General features: G+C 40.9%; 1 protein-coding gene across 1 annotated transcript in view; it reads left to right on the forward strand.

The window, feature by feature from the left end:
* Invs (inversin) overlaps window positions 1–25,070 on the forward strand; it is a 166,929-nt gene that overhangs the window by 116,080 nt on the left and 25,779 nt on the right. Inside the window, 5 exon segments of the mRNA XM_028882764.2 lie at window positions 7–178; window positions 1,329–1,484; window positions 1,902–2,131; window positions 15,011–15,117; window positions 20,276–20,488. Of these exon segments, the coding sequence (XP_028738597.1) occupies window positions 7–178; window positions 1,329–1,484; window positions 1,902–2,131; window positions 15,011–15,117; window positions 20,276–20,488 (878 nt within the window).

Raw genomic sequence — 25,070 nt, forward strand, 5'->3', positions numbered from 1 at the left:
TTACAGGAAACAGTTCAAGTATTTTTAAAGCATCCTTCAGTGAAAGATGATTCCGACCTGGAAGGAAGAACATCCTTCATGTGGGCAGCAGGGAAAGGCAGTGATGACGTGCTCAGGACTATGCTGAGTTTAAAATCTGACATTGACATCAACATGGCAGACAAGTACGGAGGCACAGGTAGGAACTGGCACATGGGCCCACCCTGCTTCAGGTGCCAAATTGATCAGTACTATCAAATTTATAAGACCGTAACTTGAGATCACTGTGCCTAAGATAATATTGTTTGACTTAGCTTTTGACCTTTTAAGCTTGAGTTTGCCAGGCTCTTACTCCAAAGACTTTATTTATTCCAAGTATTGTGTCTAAAGTTAGTACCCCTAGCAGGTGAACACCAGCGTCTGGTCTATGGCTTTGCTGCACCTTGGACACAAGATAGAAACTTGTCTTCTCATCCACTCTTATATAAAAAGTGTGGAGTTTGCAACTATACAGAGTTGGGGCTGGAGACATAGCTCAGTGAGTAAAGCCCTCATTCATGCAAGTGTGAGAGCCAGAAAAAGTGAGTGGGCTTGGAGGCCCACCAGTAATCCCTGTGCATGGAAGGTGGAGACAAGGAAACCACTAGCCAAAAAGGTGACCTCTGGAGTCAGTGAGAGATCCTGCCTCAATATGCAAGTAGAACACAGTCAAGGAAGACACCAGTGTCAACTTCAGTCCTCAGCACACGTGTGCACACACATGTATGTACACCTGAACACATACATACATATGCAAAAAACTGCACATATTTAGTAGCTACTAACATTTCAAAATATGTTTTGAGGGATGCACATATTTAAATGTATTCTCAAATCTCATTTTTTATGCTCTTTTCTCAAGTTGAGTAGCAGGACTCCATACTGATGTCCCATGTGAGAGAGTGCTTCCTATCACTCTAGAACCTTCACTGCTTCACAGCCTCCCATCAGTTCTTTCCAGACTCTTGCTTTAGTTTTTCTTCATTAGAAGAGCCCTGCCACTATGTGTTGGTTACTAAGAGTCGTTGCTTTTAGCATCCAGTGTGAACATGAAGTCTCTTCTTTGTCTGAAATCTCAACTGCAAGTCAGAAGGAAAAGAACACCTCCAGCACAACACTGAATGCAGCCAGGCCTCACTGTCCTTGCATATACCCACAGCAGCACGGATATGTCCAGAAAGAGAGAGAGAAAGAGAGAGGTTTGGATTGCATTTAGCCACAATGAGGTGGAAATCCTAAGAGGAAGAAAGAAAAACATACTTAAAGGGTAATTTTGAAAGTTGATCAGTTGCTTTGACTTCGTTTTTTAGCTTTACATGCTGCTGCCCTTTCTGGCCATGTCAGCACTGTGAAGTTATTATTGGACAATGATGCTCAAGTAGATGCTACTGACGTCATGAAACATACTCCACTCTTCCGAGCCTGTGAGATGGGGCACAAGGATGTGATTCAGACACTTATTAAAGGTTAGTTGATACAAGTGCTTCTATTAGGTCTCTCACAAAAGGTAGGCACTCTAGCACACTTGGTGTGAAACACGATTTCGTTCACACACAGAGCCCTGGGGCAGAAAGTTGGGGAAGAGTGCCCAAGTGGCACCAGAAAACTCTGCCTGTACTTGTAGCTCACCTGTTGGTGAACATTTGACTTCAGAATAATCAGTTTGCCCCCAGACCGCCAGATTCATTTGCTGAAAGAGACTGAGTCCCAACCTCTCCAGAACTTAAGGGATACTCTAAAGCTCTGACGCTGACAGTGTAGAATACATAGAAGTGTTGGGGAGAAAAAAGCTTTCAAAGGACATTCTTATGATTGCAAGCTTCTGTTCCTTCTCATAAATGCTGTCTACATTTGACATTTCCTCTGCAATTTTGCTTTGCTAGGCGGAGCAAGGGTAGATCTGGTTGACCAAGATGGACATTCTCTTCTCCACTGGGCAGCACTGGGGGGAAATGCCGATGTCTGCCAGATACTGATAGAAAATAAGATCAACCCAAATGTGCAGGATTATGCAGGAAGAACACCTCTTCAGTGTGCTGCATATGGAGGGTACATCAACTGCATGGCTGTGCTCATGGAAAACAACGCAGACCCCAACATCCAAGACAAAGAGGTAGAAACTTGGATTTATGTGCTGCTTCCAGCTACATGGTGCATAGTTTGCTTCTTTGTTATGAATTAAGTATAACAGTTTATCACTTGGAGAGGGATGATTTTCATTTGTTAATATTTTCTTTTAGTGCTCGTCTGTATCTGTATATTATTTAACATGTATATACACTAAGAATAATTTCCTAAATGTTTATAAAATATATGCATGTATGTATATGTACACACATATGATTTTACAAACCACCTTTTGTTCACTTAAAATTAGCACCAGAATTTTCTCAGCTGATATATAATCTTTCTCATAATCATACTGCTTAATATCCTAATATGCCAAGAGCTTTATATACAGTGATAGTTCATTCAACACTCACAGCAATCCTACAAAGTAGTTACTGTCCTACCCCACTCTATGGCTGAGGAAACTGGAACTCAGGTAGCTTTAGTAATTACCCTGCAGTGACACCAGTTGAGAGTGGGAGCTCTTAACACAAACCCAAGAGCTCAGTAATTAACAGGACACCTCTCCACTGTTGCCAGAATCATCTTCATGAATTTATCTTTCTTTTTGGATTGTTCCCTTAGAATAATCCCTCTAAGGAGATTACTGAATCAAAGTAACAAGTGCTATACAATGTGATCTGCTGTGACGTGTGTGTGTGTGTGTGTGTGTGTGTGTGTGTGTGTGTGTGTGTGTGTGTTCTGTCAGAATCCTAAAATAGGATTTAATCCATACTACCTAGCACTCACTTTTGGAGGGCTGACTTAACTCTAAAAATACTAGCATAAATCATGTTTTCCAAGTCAGAAAATAGATTCTCTATTAACCATTCAGGAAGTTTCTACCAAGATTGTTATTTATTCATGTATTTTATGTATATGAGTGCTCTTCATGCACATCAGAAGAAGGAATCTGATCCCATTACAGATGGCTGTGAGCCACCATGTGGTTGCTGGGGATTGAACTCAGGACCTCTTGAAGAGCAATCAAATGCTTTTAATCACTGAGCCATCTCTCTAGCCCAAGATTGTTATTATATGTAAAAAAAAAATAATAATAATAATATAATGAGGAGCTGGCAAGATAGCTGAGTGGGAAGGAGACAGCTGACTCCTGAAGCGCTCTGCTGACCATGTGCATGATGGAACAGGTGTGCGCACATGCTAAATAAGTAAATATATAAATGCAATAAATGCTTTTAAAAGTTGAAAGTAGAGACGGGCCCGGCGGCGGCCGACAGGGACATTCAGGCCTGGCGGCAGTTGCGACAGCCAGCAGAGACATACAGGCCCAGCGGCGGTCCACAGAGGTAGACAGGCCCAGCTGCGGAGACAAGCAGATGCAGGTAGGCCCGCGAAGGCGGCCTGCAGGGGTAGATGGGCCCAGCGGCGGCCCGCAGAGGTAGACCGGCCCGACAGCAGTGGCCGACAGGGACATTCAGGCCCGTCGGCAGCCGGCAGAGACATACAGGCCCAGCAGCGGTAGAGGTAGACAGGCCCAGGGACGGAGACAAGCAGACGCAGCTTGGAACAAGGACGCCTCTAACCCCAACACCTGGGGAAGAAGCTATCTCCGTGGGACAGAACCAGAACGAATCTGAACACTCCGTCTGAGGACAACCCAGGGCCCAGCTGCTGATCCTGTGAAACCCAACAACTTGGAGGTGTTGGTGAGACTACCCTGCTCAGCTGAAACCCATCTGGGAGAGGATTCAGATGCCTATAGTTTGAAGTCTGAATAAACAAGATCAGCTGAGGAGTTGACAAATGAACAAAACGTGACCTGGGAACACAGAAGAAGGCGCTACCCAGCCACCAAACCAGATCACCAGAATCATAAGTATATACTTCACCGACTGAAATCAGCTGCCCCTGAAGAAATAGCCCAATAGCACCAATTTAACCAAGAACCCCTACTAAACCAAGACTAAAAATTAGAACAAGAGAGGCACTCTCAGACACAGACACCACTTGCACCGCACAGAGGAAGAGATGAGTAGACGCCAGTGCAAAAATACAGGCAACAACATAAAGACCTATATGGCAACATCAGAACTTAGTGATTCTACACCTGCAAGACCTGAACATACCAAGACAGAAGAAACAGAAAAAATCAACCCTAAAAATGACTTTAAGAAGATGATAGAGGCCCTTAAAGAAGAAATAAAACATTCCCTTAAAGAGGAAATAAAAACTTTCCTTAAAGAGGAAATGAAAAACTCCATTAAAGAGGAAATAAAAAACTCCCTTAAAGAAATGGAAGAAAAAATGAACAAAAAATGGGAAGAAATCAAATCAAGCCAAGAAAAAGCAATTAAACAGATGAAAGAAACATTCCAAGATCTGAAAAATCAATTTGAGACAATAAAGAAAACACATGCTGAGGGAATGCTGGAAATAGAAATCCTGACTAAACGAACAGGAACTACAGAAACAAGCATAACCAACCGATTGCAAGAGATGGAACAGAGAATCTCTGACACTGAAGACACGATAGAGAAAATAGATTCGTCAGTCAAAGAAAACACTAAAGACAAAAAAGTCGTAACACAAAACGTCCAGGAAATTTGGGACACCATGAAAAGACCAAACCTAAGAATAATAGGGATAGAAGGAGAAGAATACCAACTCAAAGGCACAGAAAATATATTCAACAAAATCATAGAAGAAAACTTTCCTAACCTAAAGAAAGAAATACCTATGAAGATACAAGAAGCTTACAGAACACCGAATAGGCTGGATCCAAAAAAAAAAGTCCCTCGCCACATAATAATCAAAACACTAAACACACAGAACAAAGAAAAAATATTAAGAGCCGCAAAGGAAAAAGACCAAGTAACATATAAAGGCAAACCCATCAGAATAACACCAGACTACTCAATAGAGACTATGAAAGCTAGAAGATCATGGACAAATCTCATGCAGACACTAAGAGACCACGGATGCCAACCCAGACTATTATACCCAGCAAAACTCTCAATCACCATAGGCGGAGTAAACAAAATATTCCAGGATAAAACCAGATTTAATCAATACCTGTCCACAAACCCAGCCCTACAGAAAGCACTAGAAGGGAAAATCCAACCCAAAGAAGCTAAACACATCCATGAAAAATCAAGCAATAGATAATCCTACACCAACATACACCACAGAATGACAACACAACACAACCACAAAAATTAACAGGAATTAACAATCACTGGTCATTAATATCCATCAATATCAATGGTCTCAACTCACCTATAAAAAGACACAGGCTAACAGAATGGTTAAGAAAACAGGACCCATCCATCTGCTGCATACAAGAAACACACCTTAACTTCAAAGACAGACACTACCTCCGAGTAAAGGGCTGGGAAAAGGCTTTCCAAGCAAATGGACCTAAGAAACAAGCTGGTGTAGCTATCCTAATATCTAATAAAATAGATTTCAAACTAAAATCAATCAAAAGAGATCAGGATGGACATTACATATTTACCATGGGAAAAATCCACCAAGATGAAGTCTCGATTCTAAACATTTATGCTCCAAATACAAAAGCACCCACATTCATAAAAGAAATACTACTAAAGTTTAAAACGCACACCAAAACCCACACATTAATAGTGGGAGATTTTAACACACCACTCTCACCAAAAGATAGATCTACCAGACTGAAACTTAACAAAGAAATAAAGGACCTAACAGATGTTATGACTCAAATGGACCTAATAGATATCTACAGAATATTCCATCCTAACACAAAAGAATATACCTTCTTCTCAGCACCCCATGGAACCTTCTCAAAAATTGACCACATGCTTGGACACAAAACAAATCTCAACAGATAAAAAAAATTGGAATAACCTCCTGTATCTTATCAGACCACCATGCCTTAAAGTTAGACCTCAACAACAACAAAATTATAGAAAACCCACAAACTCATGGAAACTGAATAATGCCCACCTGAAACATCAATGGTCAAGGAAGAAATAAAGACAGAAATTGAAGAGTTCCTAGAATTCAATGAAAATGAAAGTACAACATACCCAAACTTATGGGACACTATGAAAGCAGTGCTAAGAGGAAAATTCATAGCTCTAAATGCACACATAAAGAAGATGGAGCAATCCCATACCAATGAATTAACAGCACAACTGAAAGCTCTAGAACAAAAAGAAACAAACTCACCCAGGAGAAGTAGACGCCAGGAAATAATCAAATTGAGGGCTGAAATCAACGAAATAGAAAACAAGAGAACAATACAAAAAATCAATGAAACAAAAAGTTGGTTCTTTGAAAAATTCAACAAGATAGACAAACCCCTAGCCAAAATAACAAAAAGGCAAAGAGAGAACACCCAAATTTAAAAAATCAGAAATGAAAAAGGAGACATAACAACAGACAATGAGGAAATCCAGAGAATCATCAGATCATACTTCAAAAACCTGTACTCCACAAAAATGGAAAACTAGGAAGAAATGGACAATTTTCTGCAGAAATATCACATACCAAAATTAAATCAAGACCAGATAAGCCATTTAAATAGACCAATAACCCCTAAAGAAATAGAAACAACATCAAAAGTCTCCCATCCAAAAAAAGCCCAAGAACAGATGGTTTCAGTGCAGAATTCTACCAGACTTTCAAAGAAGAACTAATACCAATCCTCTTCAAAGTGTTCCACACAATAGAAACAGAAGGAACACTACCAAACTCTTTTTATGAGGCTACAATTACCCTGATACCCAAACCACACAAAGATACAACAAAGAAAGAGAACTACAGACTAATCTCCCTCATGAACATTGATGCAAAAATACTCAACAAAATATTGGCAAACAGAATCCAAGAATACATCAAAACAATTATCCATCACGACCAAGTAGGATTCATCCCAGGGATGCAAGGATGGTTCAACATACGAAAATCAGTCAATGTAATACACCATATAAACAAACTGAAAGAAAAAAACCACATGATCATCTCCTTAGATGCTGAAAAAGCCTTTGACAAAATCCAACACCCCTTCATGATAAAGGTCTTAGAAAGATCAGGAATACAAGGAACATTTCCTAAACATAATAAAAGCAATTTATAGCAAGCCAACAGCAAACATCAAATTAAATGGAGAGAAACTCAAAGCGATACCACTAAATTCAGGAACAAGACAAGGCTGTCCACTCTCCCCATATTTATTCAATATAGTACTAGAAGTTCTAGCTAGAGCAATAAGACAACAAAAGGAGATCAAAGGGATACAAATTGGAAAGGAAGAAGTCAAACTTTCACTATTTGCAGATGATATGATAGTATACATAAGTGACCCCAAAAACTCTACCAGGGAACTCCTACAGCTGATAAACTCCTTCAGTAAAGTGGCAGGATACAAGATCAACTCAAAAAAATCAGTAGCCCTCCTATACACAAATGATAAAAGGGCTGAGAAAGAAGTCAGAGAAACATCACCCTTTACAATAGCCACAAATAATATAAAATACCTTGGGTAACACTAACTAAACAAGTGAAGGACCTTTTTGATAAGAACTTTAAATCTCTAAAGAAAGAAATTGAAGAAGATATCAGAAAATGGAAGGATCTCCCATGCTCATGGATAGGTAGGATTAACATAGTAAAAATGGCAATCTTACCAAAAGCAATCTACAGATTCAATGCAATCCCCATCAAAATCCCAACACAATTCTTCACAGACTTGGAAAGAAAAATACTCAACTTTATATGGAAAAACAAAAGACCGAGGATAGCTAAAAGAATCCTATACAATAAAGCAACCCTTGGAGGCATCACCATCCCTGACCTCAAACTCTACTATAGAGCTATAGTAATAAAAACAGCTTGGTACTGGTATAAAAACAGACATATGGACCAATGGAATCGAATTGAAGACCCTGACATTAATCCATGCACATATGAACACCTGGTTTTTGACAAAGGAGCCAAAACTATACAATGGAAAAAAAGAAAATATCTTCAACAAATGGTGCTGGCATAACTGGATGTCAATATGTAAAAGATTACAAATAGATCCATATCTGTCACCTTGCATAAAACTCAAGTCCAAGTGGATCAAAGACCTAAACACAAATCCAGTTATACTAAATTTAATAGAAAAGAAAATAAGAAGCACTCTTGAATGCATTGGCACCGGAGACCATTTCCTAAATAAAACACCAACAACACAGACCTTGAGCACAACAATTAATAAATGGGACCTCTCGAAACTGAGAAGCTTTTGCAGGGCAAAAGACACAGTCAATAAGACAAAAAGACAGCCAACAGATTGGGAAAAGATCTTCACCAACCCCACATCTGACAGAGGATTGATCTCCACAATATATAAAGAACTCAAGAAACTAGACATCAAAATACTGAACAGTCCAATTAAAAAATTGGCTAAAGAGCTAAACAGAAAATTCACAAAACAAGAATCACAAATGGCTGAAAGACATTTAAAGAAATGCTCAACATCCTTAATCATCAGAGAAATGCAAATCAAAACAACTCTGAGATACCACCTTACACCTGTCAGAATGGCTACGATCAAAAACACCAATGACAACCAATGTTGGAGAGGATGTGGAGCAAAGGGAACACTCCTCCACTGTTGGTGGGAATGTAAACTTGTACAACCACTGTGGAAATCAGTATGGCGGTTTCTCAGAAAATTAGGAATCGAACTACCTCAAGACCCAGCCATCCCACTCTTGGGCATATACCCAAGGAATGCTGATTCATACCATAAAGATACATGCTCAGCTATGTTCATAGCAGCACTATTTGTAATAGCCAGAACCTGGAAACAACCTAGATGCCCATCAATGGAAGAATGGATGGAAAAAAATGTGGTACATATGCACAATGGAGTACTACTCAGCAGAGAAAAACAGTGAAAGCATGAAATTTGCAGGCAAATGGATAGAACTAGAAAAAATCATCCTGAGTGAGGTAACCCAAACCCAGAAAGACAGTCATGGTATGTACTCACTCATAGGTGGATTCCAGATATAAAATAAAGAACAATCAGACCACAACCCATAGAACCATAGAGGCTATATATATAGCATGGAGGTCCCTAGGACGACTGTGGCTTATAATAAATTTCGGTTCTACTCAATTATTGAAAAAAAATAGCCAAATGAATGAACACATGAACTATGAACCAAAGGTTGAGGGGCCCCCAGCTAGATCAGGCCCTCTGAATAGGTGAGACAGTTGATTGGCTTGATCAGTTTGGGAGGCAACTAGGCAGTGGGACCAAGTCCTGTGCTCATTGCATGAGTTGGCTGTTTGAAACCTGGAGCTTATGCAGGGACACTTGGCTCAGTCTGGGAGGAAGGGACTGGACCTGCCTGGACTGAGTCTACCAGGTTGATCGCAGTCCTCGGGGGAGGACTTGTCCTGGAGGAGGTGGGAATGGGGGGTAGGCTGTCGGTAAGGGGAGGGGGTGGGAGGGGGGAGAATAGGGGAACCCATGACTGATATGTAGAACTGAATGGTATTGTAAAATAAAATATATATTAAAAAAAAAGTTGCAAGTAACATAAGGGAAAATATGTAAACTATGGTCCTTGTTCCTATATTAGTAGGAATGTGTCATTTATAATTTAGCATATCTTTTATGTTTTGCCATGTAGGCAATTTCTTACATACTTCTATTGGCAACTTTCTAGCTCTATTCAGTTTTATATATCGCATTTTGGAATCATCTATTTAGAGCTGTCTAGGATCTCTCAGATAGTTCTGAATAGAATTGGTGATACTGACTATCTTTAATTCATTCTGGCTACTCAGAGATCCAGTTTTGAATACTTCACCATTGCATGAGATTATATTTGTGGTTGCTTAGAATTTTTAAAAATCGTAGTTAGATTTATATGAAATACTCTTTGTGCATCTACTAACATGGTCCCATCTTTCTCTTCTCTTTTCTATTGATAAGTAGATCATGTCTACTAAATTTTGTTCTGATGTTAAACTTGCCTTCCACCTGTAGAGTAAACCTCACTTACAGGTTAGCATTACTTTTAGATGTGGGTGGATTTTACTAATATTCTAAGACTTTGTGTCTTATGTACATGATAATTTCCCATTCTAATAATTGTCTAATAATAATTGTCATGTTTGTGTAGGAAGGAGTTTCTGATCTTATAAAAAAAAAGGGCTTAAAAGTATTCCCTCTTCAGGAATTTGCATGAGATTGATGTCATATCTTCCTTAAGTATATGGAAAAATTTGTTGTTGAAGTCCACTGGTCCTGGGAATTTTCTTAATGTATAATTTGTTAATAACTGATCCAGCTTGTAAGTGGCTGTTAGACTATTCTGTTTCCTAGTAATTTTCTTTCAGCTTTGGTAAGTGCACTTGTTTGGAAATTTGTCCATTTTATTCAAAATTTTAGTTGTATTTATAAAAAGTTGGTCATATCTGCACTTGTCTATATTATGTTTTAGGACTCCCCATTAAGTGTGTGCATTGGTAATATGTATTATCTCTCTCCTTTTTTTTTTTCTTTAAACTTTCCACCTGTCGTTTTTAACCCTTCCAAGGACATCTGTCTTTGCTGACTTTCTCATTTTGAGCACATTTGCTTTTTGAATGGTGTTTTCTCTCATCTTTATTCCCTGCCTCCCATTTTCTGCAGGTTTGACTTACTCTTGGTTTGGTGGGCAGGGCCTGGTTTTTAAGACAAGGTCTCATGAACCCAAGGCTAGCCTTGCAGCTTCCTGTGTAGCCACTTGATGTTAAACACTTGATCCTCCCGCCCTCACCTCCAGAACCCACGTGTTAGGATTATAGGTGCTCGCTTAAAAAAAAATTCTCTTCTTTCAAAGACAGAATCCCACCTTGTAGCTCATCCTGGAACTTGTTATTTACCTCTGGCTGACCTCCAACTGGAGATCCTTTTGGCTCAGCCTCCTGAGTTCTGGGATGTTAGATTCTTCAGATGAAAATTTAAGCTCTAATCTTTGTCAGCCTACCTCCTCTAAGCCTGCTTTAGCTGTACTGCCTGCTTTTGGTTAAGTCACACCTTCACTGCCATATAGTGAGTGTGTTTTCCTCTTTTCCCTTTGCTTTATTTGCTAGATTGCACATTATTTGGGAGTCTATTGTTTATTTTACAGGCAGCTGGATATTTCCTTATTTCTCAACCTTAATTTAATAGATTAGTTACCTAATGCTCCTGTGATAAATTAGCACAAACATCCAACACAAATTAATTGTGTCACTTTTCCACACCAGTCTCGCTGGACTAAGACACCACAGTACAACAGGGTTGCCTTGTTTTGGAGACCTTGGGGAAAAGCAGGGTTTTTATTATTATTATTATTATTTTTAACTTTTCCAGCATTTAGAGGCTGCTTAAGTCATGGCCATACTCCTCCATCGTCAGAGCTGGCAAGGGCTAGCTGAGTCACTGACACCTACTCCCCAACCCTCTTTCCCTTGGAAAGACCCTTGTGATTACAGCACAGATAATCCCGAGTGATCTGCCCCTCTCAGGACAGCTGCTTTTCTGTGTAGCATCACAAATCAGGGTTATAGAAGTTAGGTTATAGACATCTTTGCAGAGAAGGGTGTTATTCTTTTGAGACTTCATAGTCCAAATATGGCTTATTTTGGTAAGTGCTGCATATATAATTGAGAAGAGTTCTAATTCTGTCATTGTTTAATGCAATGTTTTATGTCTAAATACCAATCTTCAGGTTGTGTTACTTACATCTTCTATATCATCAGTGCTCTCTTACATGTTTCTAACATCAGCCATTACAAAATAAAGCAACTTACTGGGCAGTGGTGGTGCACACCTTTAATCCCAGCACTTGGGAGGCAGAAGCAGGTGGATCTCTGTGAGTTCAAGGCCAGCCTGGTCTACAAAGCGAATTCTAGGACACCCAGAACTGTTACACAGAAAAACTCTGTCTCAGAAATTAAAAAAAAAAAAAAACAAATAAATAGATAAAATAAAGCAACTTAAAATCTACCACTGTGAAAAAAATGAATAAAAATTTTAAAACATTTTTCAAACTCTGTCATGATGCTGGCTCTAATTCCCTGTCATCTAGTCCATTTGTCTGATATGTTTGGAAGCTGTGTTAGATGTGTACATATTTGGGCTCTGACTCCTTCAGCATTATAAAGACCTTACTTCTCTTCTACAGTGCTTCATGCCTTCTTGAGATTCCTTTTTTCTACATTTAATTATTTGTGTGTGTGTGTGCGCGCGTATGCATGTGTGTGTGCATATGCATGTGTACCTGGGTTATGTCAGTTGTCCTCGCTCCATGATTTTAGGATCAAATGTAGGTCATCAAGCTTGGTGGCAAGCACCCTTGCTGGCTGAGCTGTCTTATTGACTTTTTTTTTTTTTATCTTTTATGACATTGAAAATCTTAAATACATGCCATTTGTGGTTTTGATTAATTAATTTTTTAAGATTATGTATAGTGTTCTGTATGTATGTATACATGCAGGTCAGAAGAGGTCACCAGATCTCATTACAGATGGTTGTGAGCTACCATGTGGTTGCTGGGAATTGAACTCAGGACCTCTGGAAGAACAACCAGTGCTCTTAACTGTTGAGCCATCTCTCCAACCCCGATTAATTAATTTTTTCCCAGCCCAATCATATTTTCTCCTCCCTCCCCCAAACCTCCCCTCTCCCCTCTTCATCCACTCCTCTTCCTTTCTCTTCAGAAAAGAGCAGGCCTCATTCATATATATATGTATATGTATATGTATATGTATATGTATATGTATATGTATATGTATATGTATATGTCAGCCAGCCATGGCATATCAAGTTGCAGTAAGAATAAGCACCTCCTCTCCTGTTAAGGCTGGATGAGGCAACCCAGTAGGAGGAATGGGTCCCAAAAGCAGGCAAAAGAGTCACAGACAGTCCTTATTCCCACTGTTAGGAGTCCCATAAGAAGACCAAGCCTCACAACTGTAACATACATGCAGAGGGCCTGGGTCACTCACATGTAAGCTCTCTGATTGGTGATTCAGTCTCTGTGAGCCCCTATGAGCCCAAGTTAGTTGATTGTGTGGGTTTTCTTGTGGCATCCTTGACCTCTCTGGCTTCTATAATCCTTCTTCCCCCTCTTCTGCAGAATTCCCAGAGGTCCATCTAATGTTTGGCTGTGGGTCTCTGTATCTGTTTCTGTTAGTTACTGGATGAAGCCTCTCTAATGACAATTGAGCTAGACACCAATCTATGCGTATAGGAGAATATCGTTAGGAATCATTTCATTGACTTTTTTTTTTTTTTTGTCCATCATGTTTGGTTCTATTCTAGGTCTCTGGGCTGTCCAGCCTCTGGGTCCTGGCCCTCTGGGTCCTAGCCCTCTGGGCAGTGTCAGGGTTAGCTCACTCTCATGGCATGGGTCTCAAGCTTGACCAGTCATTGCTTGGCCATTCCTATAATTTCTGTGCCACCTTTACCCCAGCATATCTTGTAGGCAGGCCAAATTATAAGTCAAAGGTTTTGTGACTGGGCTGGTGTCCCAATTCCTCCACTAGAAGTCTTGCCTGATTACAGGAGATGGCCAGTTCAGGCTCTGTATCCCCCATTGCTAGGGGTCTTAGCTAGGGTCACCCTCATAGATTCCTGGGAGTTTCCATTGCACTAGGTTTCTAGCTCATCTTAGAGCTGTCCCCCCCCTTCCAGTTGTCTTTCCCAATACTCTCTCTCTCCATCCTCGCCTGACCTGATTCTTCCTGTTCCCATGCCCACCCCACCCCCAAATCCAGACCCTTCCCTCCATCCACTCGTGATGTCTATTCTATTTCCCCTTCACAGTGAGCTTCATGCATCCTCCCTTGAGCCCTCCTTGTTACTTAGCTTCTCTGGGTCTGTGGATTGTAGCGTGGTCATCTTTTACTTTATGGCTAATATCCACTTATAAGTGAGTACATACCATGTTTGTCTTTCTGGGTCTGGGTTACCTCACTCAGGATGATCTTTTCTAGTTCCATCCATTTGCCTGCAGATTTCATGATGTCATTGATTTTTTTTACCACTGTGTACTCCATTGTGTAAATGTACCACATTTTCTTTATCCATACTTCATTACCTGCCATTTGTATTAGTCAGGGTCCACTGGAGGAACAGAACCGATAGAATAGAACTGAAATGTATATGGGATTTACTAGAGTGGCTTACAGGCTGTGGTCCTACAGTGCTTTCTACCAACAGAAAGTCCCAGAATCCAGTAGTTGTTCAGTCCACAAGGCTAGGTATCTTAGTTGGTCTTCAGTGTACACCAGAATCCTGAAGAAGTAGGCTTTAATGCCAGTGATGGAATGAACTTGTCAGTTAGAACGTGGGCAAGCAGACAAAGAGAGTATGCTTCCTTCTTCCATGTCCTTTCTATAGGCTGCCAGCAGAAGTTGTGGCCCAGATTTAAGATGGATCTTCCCACCTCAAAAGATCCGGCTTGGGGGAGGGTTCTTTCCATTTCAAATGATTTAACTAAGAAGAATCCCTCACAGGTGTACCTAGCCACTTGTGTTTAAGTTCATTCCAGATGTAGTCGAGTTGACAACCAAGAATAGCCATCCCATCATTTATTTTATTGAATTTGACTCATATTGGGTTTACCTTCTGTTTTCTTGCAGTGAAAGTCAGAGTTTGCATTCTTGGTTGGAATATTCTTTGAGCAATTTTGATTCCTTCTCAGGTCTCACCATGGACAGTGCATGATGCCCTTTGACAAACATGTTCATTGTGATCACTGTGGTTAAGAAGCATCTTTTTTCTCTATTACATACTTCACAGTATCTCTTCTTTATTATTGATCAATCTGAGGGAAAATTGTTTCTTCTGAGTTATGTGCTGAAATTGCTTACTCCAGTACAGTTGATTTGTTTATACTTGCAGGGACGAACAGCTTTGCACTGGTCCTGTAATAATGGCTACCTTGATGCAATTAAATTACTGCTGGATTTTGCTGCTTTTCCTAATCAGATGGAGAACAATGAAGAGAGGTAAGGTATTGATTGAGAAGGGGAGTATAGTGTTGTTCATCTCACATCCTTCCTTTCAGATGAAGAAGAAAATCTCAAGTTGAGATATTGGTTCAGAAATAGTAAGTATACTCATAAGGAAACATTGTACCAAGCAATCCTGAGCCAGAGGAAAGAGCACATTTCCATGTAGTGTTCACTTAGAACCATGGCAGTTTTGCACTTGCCCAAAACTTTGGGGACTACTTATGACAGATTCACATTTACAGATTAGGAAAAGGACCTTCTTCAAGCTTGTGCATAACATATGGCCCATGAAATCCTGAATGACCAGGCCCAGGAATTCATCTAGATGAGCAGAATGAGTTACATATTTAAACTGTTTCTATTAGTGGTGAGGATATAGTTAGTTAGTGGACAAGAGGCTGCTGTCATGTGTCTGAAAACATGGAGAAGCCGAGATGAAAGCTGACCATCTATAAATATCTATAAATACTGCCTTCTTGAATAATATGGTTCACAGAGATATGCTAAGGTTGTCACTCAAGGACTCTGGCCCAATACAAAGGCTCAGACATGGTGGGAGTGTAGCTCAGTTTTGACTGCCTACCTACCATATGCTAAGCTATAGGCTGCATCCCCAGCATGGGTAGAAAAGGACCAGAAACAAAGGGAAGTCTATGCAGGACAGATTCTGAGGATCGTGGCTCTAGGAAGATTCTAGTAAATTGTAGGTGGTGACTAAGTTTATAATCAGGCTTTCAAACGTCTTCCAGAGTTTTTCTGTGTTAGCAAGAAAACTGAAGGTGTCTCTCTTTAAGTTCCAAATGAAAAACAGAAGGGAAAGATAATTATTTCCCAAATTAGTGATTTCTTTGAAGAACTTCTGGGCCAGAAAGATGGCTTAGCAGGTAAGAGCACTCCAGAGCCCACAGTAGAAGGAGAGAACCAGCTGCTGGAAGTTGTTCTCTGCTCTCCATTGTACTGTGGCCCTTGCTCACCCACACATTCACACACATGCATATGCACAGCAGCAGCAGCAGTCAATTAATTAAAAAGAAGATGCTTATTTCCTAAAGCCAATCACAAAATCTATTAGTGTCTGTGAAGTGGAGAAGTGATTAAAAAGAAGAATTTGCTCTAACAGTGTTTATTTTCTAGCTGATCTCTTTATAAAGAAACAATGAAAAAATGTCCTGGAGAGAGTGGCCGTCCCTCAGTCTGTCTCAGTGTTTTGCCAGCCATGCACCTTGATACACACGTGTCAGAAGCTGGCACTGCAGCTTATGTTTATTGACATTCTGGTTTGAGCATTCTGCTGAACTCATCAGCCCATTCCCATGTGGCAAGTCCAATTGTATGTTATCTCTTCTCGGTGTCTACACAGTTTCTTGGCTGGTTACCGTCAGTGTAGTGCTAATTTCTATTTCTTGTGCATAGACACTGACCAAATGATGTCCCCCAAATAGACATCATTTCTGCCAACTTCTGCCATCTCTCAGTCAATAGCTATCTGACAGCCACTCTCTCATGTCAGTGGGAATATTCACAATGCCTGAATGTTGCTAAATGGAATTTGGGATAGAATGGTAATAACAACACCATGGTCAGTTGCTTAAACACTAGATGTAAGCTTTAATCTTGAAACCTGGCTAGATATTTGGATTATGTCTCTCTGGAACTAGGGTTGATTTGATTAAAAATTCCAATTTGAATAAATCAATGATTAAAAGAAGGCATGTTTGAGACAGTTGAGGAATTGTGAGCTGTATTTTACTAAGAAATTCCTGCTAATTTTGTTAGCATAATGATCCTTGTGGCTGTGCCTATATCATGTATAGATGAATGAAGAGACACATAGAAATAGACTGACAGGACTCTACAATCTGCCTTAAAATACTTAAGCAAAAAATTAAAAGGAAGAAATTAAAAGAAGTTGTCTTAGTTAGGGTTACTATTGCTGTGAAGAGACCCATGACCATGGCAACTCTTACAAAGGAATTATGGTGACTTGCTTACAGTCCAGAGGTTCAGTCCATCATGGCAGGAAGCAGGGCACCACATGCAGGCAGAGGTGGTGCTGGAGCTGAGAGTCCTACATCTTGAAGGCAACAGGAAATCAACTGACACACTGGGCGGTATCCTGAGCATAGGAAACCTCAAAGCCCGCCTCCACAGTGACACACTTCCTCCAACAAGGCCACACCCACTCCAACAAAGCCACACCTCCTAATAGTACTACCCCCTATGAGATTATGGGATTATGGGGGCCAATTACATTCAAACTACCACAGAAGTAAACATAAGCAAAAAGAAAAAAAAAACTTTCTGGTTCTTAAATTTGGGTTTTGAAAGTATGGAAAATAGTTGCATTTCTTCTGAATATTTTATACTTAAAATATCTCTTAATGAAAATATGATTTTTTCATAATAAAAATATTTAAGATGTTAAGTTTCAATCCAGGATAGCCTAAGAGATCTGAGTTTCCCTCCTCTTTTTTTCACCCTGTTCTATGGATGAGGAAACAAACTCAGAGAAGCTAATTGACAGGCCAAGGGTCACAGGTTCCTCATTCCCAGTCCAGATTGTTGTGATAAATACTACATATTAGTACTTACAGAAAAATTGTTAGGCTTACTAAATACACGTGTTGTATGCAAATTGATCTCATAAGCAGTTCTGTTGTACTGGAATACATTCAGTAGTTGATAGAAGAGGAGGTTTTACCAAACTGGGAGCTACTTGCAATTAGTTATAATCTACATTCTGTACAAACTGGTTGCACAATTGTCAGCAAGTTGCTTAATTGTCCTGGGTCTCTATTTATGAAATGAAGATGTTGCATTTAGTGACTTTTAAAGGTCAGTTGACATCACTGCCCCGTGTTGAGTGGCTCTCTGATCATCTCTTCATCAGTGGATGTGCAGTCAGAAGAGATTCTTAGTTCTTCTGAATTTACAAAATAACATCTATTTATAAATATTATTTGAGACTACTTATTTATGGGCCTCTGTTTCCCAAATTGAGGTGTTCTGAAATGACCGTTTTTGTTGTTGTTGTTGTTGTTCAGTTGTTGAGGCTTCAGTAAGGAAACCATACATGGATCTGTGACTCACCCAACACAGGCTCTGAATTCAGTTTCCTTCCTGAAGCAACCAATCCACCCTTATTCCAAAAACCTCTTCCTTTTATGCCTTACTGTAACTGTTAAGCAAGTTTTGAAGAGAGATTTTCTTTTCAGTAGTCATTATGTGACTTTCTGATTCTAATCTTATATCCCTATCATCATATCCTTTTTCCCCACTTAAGTCAGCTTATGGTTTATGATTGTGTTGACTACCTCAGTCACCCTGTGGACATGGCCTGAGTGTGCAGTTGTCACTAAGTAAATGTGAGCTTGGGTCCTATGGAAGTGTTTATGGCCGGTTACTACGGTACCATAAACCCTGCTGCAGTGTGGGTCCTGAGCAGCAGCTGACATGTAGGGACTGCTGCATGCTGGACGCAGAGTAAGCCCCTTTCCATTCACTATCCACTTTCCCCATTCATTTCTCTAACAGATGAGGATGGCTAAGACCCCAAAAGATCAGGTCTGAGGTTAGAAGTGACATTGCTGCCATCATCCAGAGATTATTTTACTTCAGTCCTTGTTCTTTCATCCCATCTCTTCTTAAAATGCATACTTCTGTGGAATATTAGTTAAATATGTGTTGCATTCTTTCATGTTGCATTGTTTAACTCTGTGAAGCTGTGTTACTTTGCCTAAAACATCTGATTGGTCCAATAAAGAGCTGAATGGCCAGTAGCTAGGCAGGAGAGGGATAGGCAGGGCTGGCAGGCAGAATAAAAGGAAGAAGAGAGAGAAGGGAGAAGTGAGAAAAGGAGGAGAGGAGGACGCCAGGGGCTAGCCACACAACCAGCCATGGAGTAAAAAGGAAAGAAAGACATATAGAATAGAGAAAGGGGAAAGCCCAGAGGCGAAAGTTAGATGGGATACTTTAAATTAAGAAAAGCTGGCTAGAAATAAGCCAAGCTAAGGCCAGGCATTCATAAGTAAGAATAAGTCTCCATGTATTTATTTGGGAGCTGGGTTGTGGGGCCCAAAGAGTAAAAACAACTACAATGTACCATTTAAATAATATATTTATGTTTTATAAATATATTTTATTTGATGGTTTTTAAATGGTGGTTCTCCTTGTAATGTTTTATTACTTAGTCACATTTACTGGTTTTATGATTTTTAAGTTTCATATCACTTTTTTTGAAAGGACTTCCTGTTTACTATTAGGGTCTCCTTCAGTCTCCCATGGATCCTCTAATACCTGCATAGTTTTTTATGTGTCGATCTTTGCTCCATCTGCACTGTTTTGGTATATGAAGCAATATATGGGTCTCTTTTTAGATGAGTGTGGTCACACATAGTTTTAATGGCTGCACAGAGAAACTCTGTCTCAAACAAGCAACCAAAAAAAATCTCTTTTACCCAAGTGGCTACTTGGCTTTACCAACACCATTTAATCAACAATCCAGCTCACCTGCAGTGACTTGCAGGGACCCTCAGTATCATGAAATCAGTCCCCCGTCTGGAAATAGGCTTCTTTTCATAAGTACTAATTATCAGTAATTACAGAAAAAATAATTCGGAGAGCCTTTCCAAAGAGGTGTAGGGAATCACTTGGCACATGGGAGAGAGAGAAGTAGTCACATGTTCTTATAGCCTCTGGCTCAGTGGTTCTCAACCTGTGAGTCATGCCCCCTTTGGGGGTCAAATGACCCTTTCACAGGGGTCACATACCAGATATCCTGCATACCAGATATTTACATTACAGTTCATCATAGTAGCAAAATTACAGTTGTGGAGTAGCAATAAAATAATTGTATGGTTGGGGGTCACACAACACGAGGAACTGTATTAAAGGATCGCAGCCATTTGGAAGGTTGAGAACCACTGCTCTGTCTTGTGAGCCAGCTCCCAGAGCTCAGCCACACAAAGGTGAGCCTCCAGCCTCTTATTTTGTTTTGTTCTGTTTCTCCTTAGAGAAGAAAGGAGAGCAGACTGGAAGGTTTTGCCTGCAAAATAGCCCATGGTAGAACAAGCGTCTTTCTGCCAGATGCTAATGTAGTTTCACTGTGCCTTGAATCACAGTCCATTCAAAACCAATCTTCCTCTTGCTTCAGGTACACACCCCTTGATTATGCATTGCTTGGTGAGCGCCATGAGGTGATCCAGTTCATGCTGGAACATGGTGCCCTGTCCATCGCAGCTATACAAGACATTGCTGCCTTCAAAATCCAAGCTGTCTACAAAGGATACAAGGTCAGAAAAGCCTTCCGAGACCGGAAGAACCTCCTCATGAAGCACGAACAGCTGAGAAAGGACGCTGCAGCTAAGTAAGTGTGAGCCACACAGGTAGCCCTCAGCTGAGAAGGGAAGCTGGGTGGAAGGTGGGAGGGGCAGAACTCTGGATGGATCAGTTCCTCTGTCACCTTCTTGCTCTTCCTTCTCCTCTATCTTCAGAGAATTGATGGAAGGAAGAAGGCCCAACCTCCATCCAGTATTCCTGATAGATCCGTCCCTGTTGTTCTAGCTGCTGCAACCTTGGCAGAAAGTTAGGGTGAGATTGCTAACTAGAGTAAGCTACCAAGAAAGAACTTAGCTTCTTGCCCCTCCTGGCTTTCTCGCAAGGTGTGTGTGTGTGTGTGTGTGTGTGTGTGTGTGTGTGTGTGTGCGCGCGCGCGCGCGTGTGTGCGTGCACGCATGCGTGCGTGCGTGCGTGCGCAGATACACATGTGTGCATGCTTGTAGAGGCCAAGGGACAACCTCAAGTGTCATTCTTTAGGTGCCAGACTGTTTCTTTCACTGACCTGAAGCTTGCTAAGTAGATTAGCCTGCCTGGCTGTTAGGAATTCCCCAGGATCTGCCTGTATCCCCCCCCCCTCAGCACTGAATTACCATGTGTAATGTGCTATGTACAGCCTTTTATTTATTTATTTTTAGATAGGGTCTCCTATATAGACCATGCTGGCCTTGGACTTACAGAGAACTGCCTGCCTCTGCCTCCTGAGTGCTGGGAATAAAAGTGCACAGCCACACTCTACCAGCTTTTTTAAAATAGAGGTTCTAGGGTGTAAACTCATATAGTCATATTTGAGCTGCAAGCACTTTACCAACTGATCCATCTCCCAAACCCCTTCTTGTTTTATTGAATGAAGGAGACCTGCTCCCTCTTTTTCCTCCAAGATACTCTTGAGGAGGGAGAAGTGAGAAGTATGTGAATGGAAGTGTAGAAGAGAGAGACGGTTAGAAACACAGGATAGCTCGGGAGGGCTTGGATCCTAATCCACCAGCCCCTTCTGTCTCTTCTAAAGGGCCTTTTAAAGGGACGCCAAGGGGTGGGACAAAAGACCTCCCCCCAGCACAGCCAAGTGCAGACCATGCCAGGCACCTGGTGACCACGCACGTGATCAAGCCATCCCCTAATGCAGCCCTGCTGTGTAAAGCAAGCTCAGATCTCACTAGGAAACCTTTGTGGGCTCCCACAATCGAAAGAAACTAATGTCTAGCCAACTTTTACTAAATGAATATAAGTCCAGTTTTGATTTAACGAAAGCAACCACATGTGTGAATAACTGGTTCTTCCTCCCCACTTCCTAACAAACCTGTGTAAATACAGTCGTCCCATGTGTGTGTGGAGGGAGCATGGGGGCAGGACTTCCTTCAGAAACCAAGATGAGTGGCTGCCCAGAACTCTTACAGATGTTGTGCCCAGACTAGGACCCCCAAAGAAACCACTGTAGACCAAAGATGTCCAGACTGCTATAGCAAGGTTTACTTCCTGGCGCAATACAAGCTAGCAGGGAGCCCTCATCCGCAGCACCTGGCTAATTGAGGCACAGAGGAGAGTTCCTCTTTCTTGGGGAGGTTAGCTTTTAAAGGGAGAAACCACAAAATTCTTCAGAGAGGAGGGGCTTAGTACGGGTCCACCCTTGTTTGGACCAGTTTTCCTGAGCTTGGACTTTATCTTATTTTTTGCTCTGTCAGGAGTTTTACAGCCCATCTCCCAAATCTGATCATGTTATCTCGGGGGAGGGGGGCGTCTCGTGGTTAGTTACCACCAGACAGTAGGATTTTGTACTTTTAAAACTTCTGACTTCACCCTGTCTGGGAATGGGGAACTGACTCGGTTCTGGCTATTTTAAGATGTCCCTTTCCTCAGCTCTCCAGGCCTTAGAGGGAACTCTCACATAAAATGGCAGAGTATTTGCATGTGACCTACACCTATCCTCCCATATATAGTAAGTCATCTATAGATTACTTACAATGCCTAATATAATATGAATGCCATGTAAATTATTGTTATAAAACATTATTTAGGAAATAATGACAATGAAAAGTGTCACAATATTCAATACATGGTATTTTTTTCTGAAAATTTCCTATCTTTGATTTGTTGATAACTGTTACAAAAGTATTCTAAACATCTGAAACTTTATATATATATATATATATTAATAAATACCCTACCAATGGAGCTGTAGGTGAGTGTTCCTGAAGGCTACCCTGGCTGTATCTTGTTTCCTCAGCTCTTGGATTTTTCTGTCTTTCCCACAATAATAAAGAACCATTTAAAAAAAACAATAGAGTAACATACTTGGTGAGGAATGAAGGGATAGTATGTACTAGAATGCTAACCATAGTGTCAGCCCTCCATAGGAAATCTTGCAAGAACACATCACTTTCTGTGACTCTGAAGATACTGAAGTAGTTGGTGTCATAGTTAGGATTACTATTGCTGTGACGATACACCATGACCAAACAACTTGAGGAGGAAAGAGTTTATTTGACTTATGCTTCCACATCACAGTTCATCATCAAAGGAAGTCAGGACAGGAAACCAAGCAGGGCAGAAACCTGGAGACAGGAACTGATCCTGAGGCTATGGATGGGTGCTGCTTACTGGTTTGCTCAGTCCACAAGGCTGGATGTCTGAGCTGGTCTTCAGTAGACACTGGAATCCCAAAGAAGTAGGTTGTAATGTCAGTGAAGAAATGGACTTGGTAGCAAGTCAAGGGCAAGCAGGCAAAGAGCAAAAGCTTCCTTCTTCCATGCCCTTATATAGGCTTCCAGCAGAAGATATGGTCCAGATTAGATCTGTATTAAAGGCATGTATTTTCCCAGCTCAAAAGATCTGGATTAAAGGTGTGTCTTCTTGCTTCAAAGATCTAAATTAGAACTAGATTTTCCCTACTTCAAATTAAGCAAAAATCCCTCACAGGTGTGCCATCCATTTTTGGGTTTTAGTTCTAGATGCAGTCAAATTGACAACCAAGTATAGCCACCACAGTTGGTATCCCAGGAAACAGCATATTACACTCTTTTTTATTTTATGCATGTATGTGTATACATGTATGTGTGTGTTCTTATGTACATGTACACACAGGGAGTGGAAGCCTGAGGATAGCCTTGGGTGTCAATCTCAGGAACACTGTTCACCTCCTTTGAGGTAGGGTTTCTCCTTGGCCTAGAGCTCACCAATTAGGCTAGATTAGGTAGCTAGTGAACCTTGAGGATCCTTCGGTCTCCACATACTTACCACTGGGTTTCCAAGAGGGCAGTACCATGTCTGGATCTTTACATAGGTTCTGAGTACCTAGATTAGGACCTCATGTTTACAAGGCAAGTGACCTACAGACTAAGCATCCTTCAGCCCATCCCCAACCCCCTTTCTAAACATGTTCTCATTGTGTAGCCCAGACTGGTCTTCGGCTGCTGGCCCTCCTGCTTCATCCCCCACTGGTGGCAGGATGCACAGGTGTGCACTGCCACTGTCAGCGTGGACTCTCTCCTGTCTTAATAAGGCTGTCTTCATTCTGTCAGCCTAAAGCCTCTACACACAGAAGTCCTCTGCATGTGAGTGACAACTGTTAGGAAACAGTGCACATGACATATTTCCATATGGGATGGAGTATTGTACCAGAAGGGGGCTGCATTAATGGGAATGATTGTAAGACTCCCAGTGGTTGCCTGACACCTTGGATAGTACCCAAACATGTACAGATAGCCCTCAGACTATGATAGTACAACTTCTAGTTTTGGACCTAAGATGTTGTAAAAGTGATGCATTCAGGATTCAGAAATGATTCCTTTAAATTGGATATTTCCCCAGTATGAGACTCTGATATCACTGAGTGACAGTATTGAGCCTCCACTGCACCCAGCCTCAGTGCTGAGCAAACAGCTGATGCTATACAGTGCCCATGTCACTAAACTCTGGTGTTCACTGGATGTCTTAGGAGATTCAACATTAGCATGAGCTGAGCAGTGTCTGGACATGCTGCTTTTTCTTGTTCATATGTGCCCATAATAAAGTGTTTCTCACATGTTAGGCTCAATAAGCAATGAAGGCAGTAATACAGTAGAACCCCCCAACAACAGAGCATACTGAAAGTTACAAGAATCTGGTCTCTTTCTCTCTCAAAATATCTTAAACACTTTTTTAACCTTTCATTTAATGAAAACCCTCTGTAGCAGATCTGACTTTTTGAGCATTTCTATTCCTGTGCTTCAGAGGCATTATCACGCATGAAGGTTGCTTAAACACAGCACTGTGGCACCATAGCAATGATCCTCAGAACACAAGGTTGCCCGGAATGGCACAAAATTTAAAATGTAGGAATTGGTTGTTTCTAGAGTTTTCTGTTTACTATTTTAGTCCCAGGTTTACATTGGGAAAGAAACTAAAGAAAGCAAAACCATAGAGACTATTGTATTTCCATAAATTCCAGCTTAACATGTAAGAATCTTCCTCCAGAATTCAGTCATGGGGCTGGAGAGATGGCTCAGCAGTTTGCACTTCCAGAGGACCTGGGTTCAATTCCAGCAGCCACATGGCAGCTCACACCTGTCTGTAACTCCAGTCCCAGGGCTTCTGACACCCTCACACAGACATATATGAGGTAAAACACCAATGCA

The sequence above is a fragment of the Peromyscus leucopus genome, chromosome 2 (genome assembly GCF_004664715.2).
Source record: "Peromyscus leucopus breed LL Stock chromosome 2, UCI_PerLeu_2.1, whole genome shotgun sequence".
NCBI classification, from domain to species: domain Eukaryota; kingdom Metazoa; phylum Chordata; class Mammalia; order Rodentia; family Cricetidae; genus Peromyscus; species Peromyscus leucopus.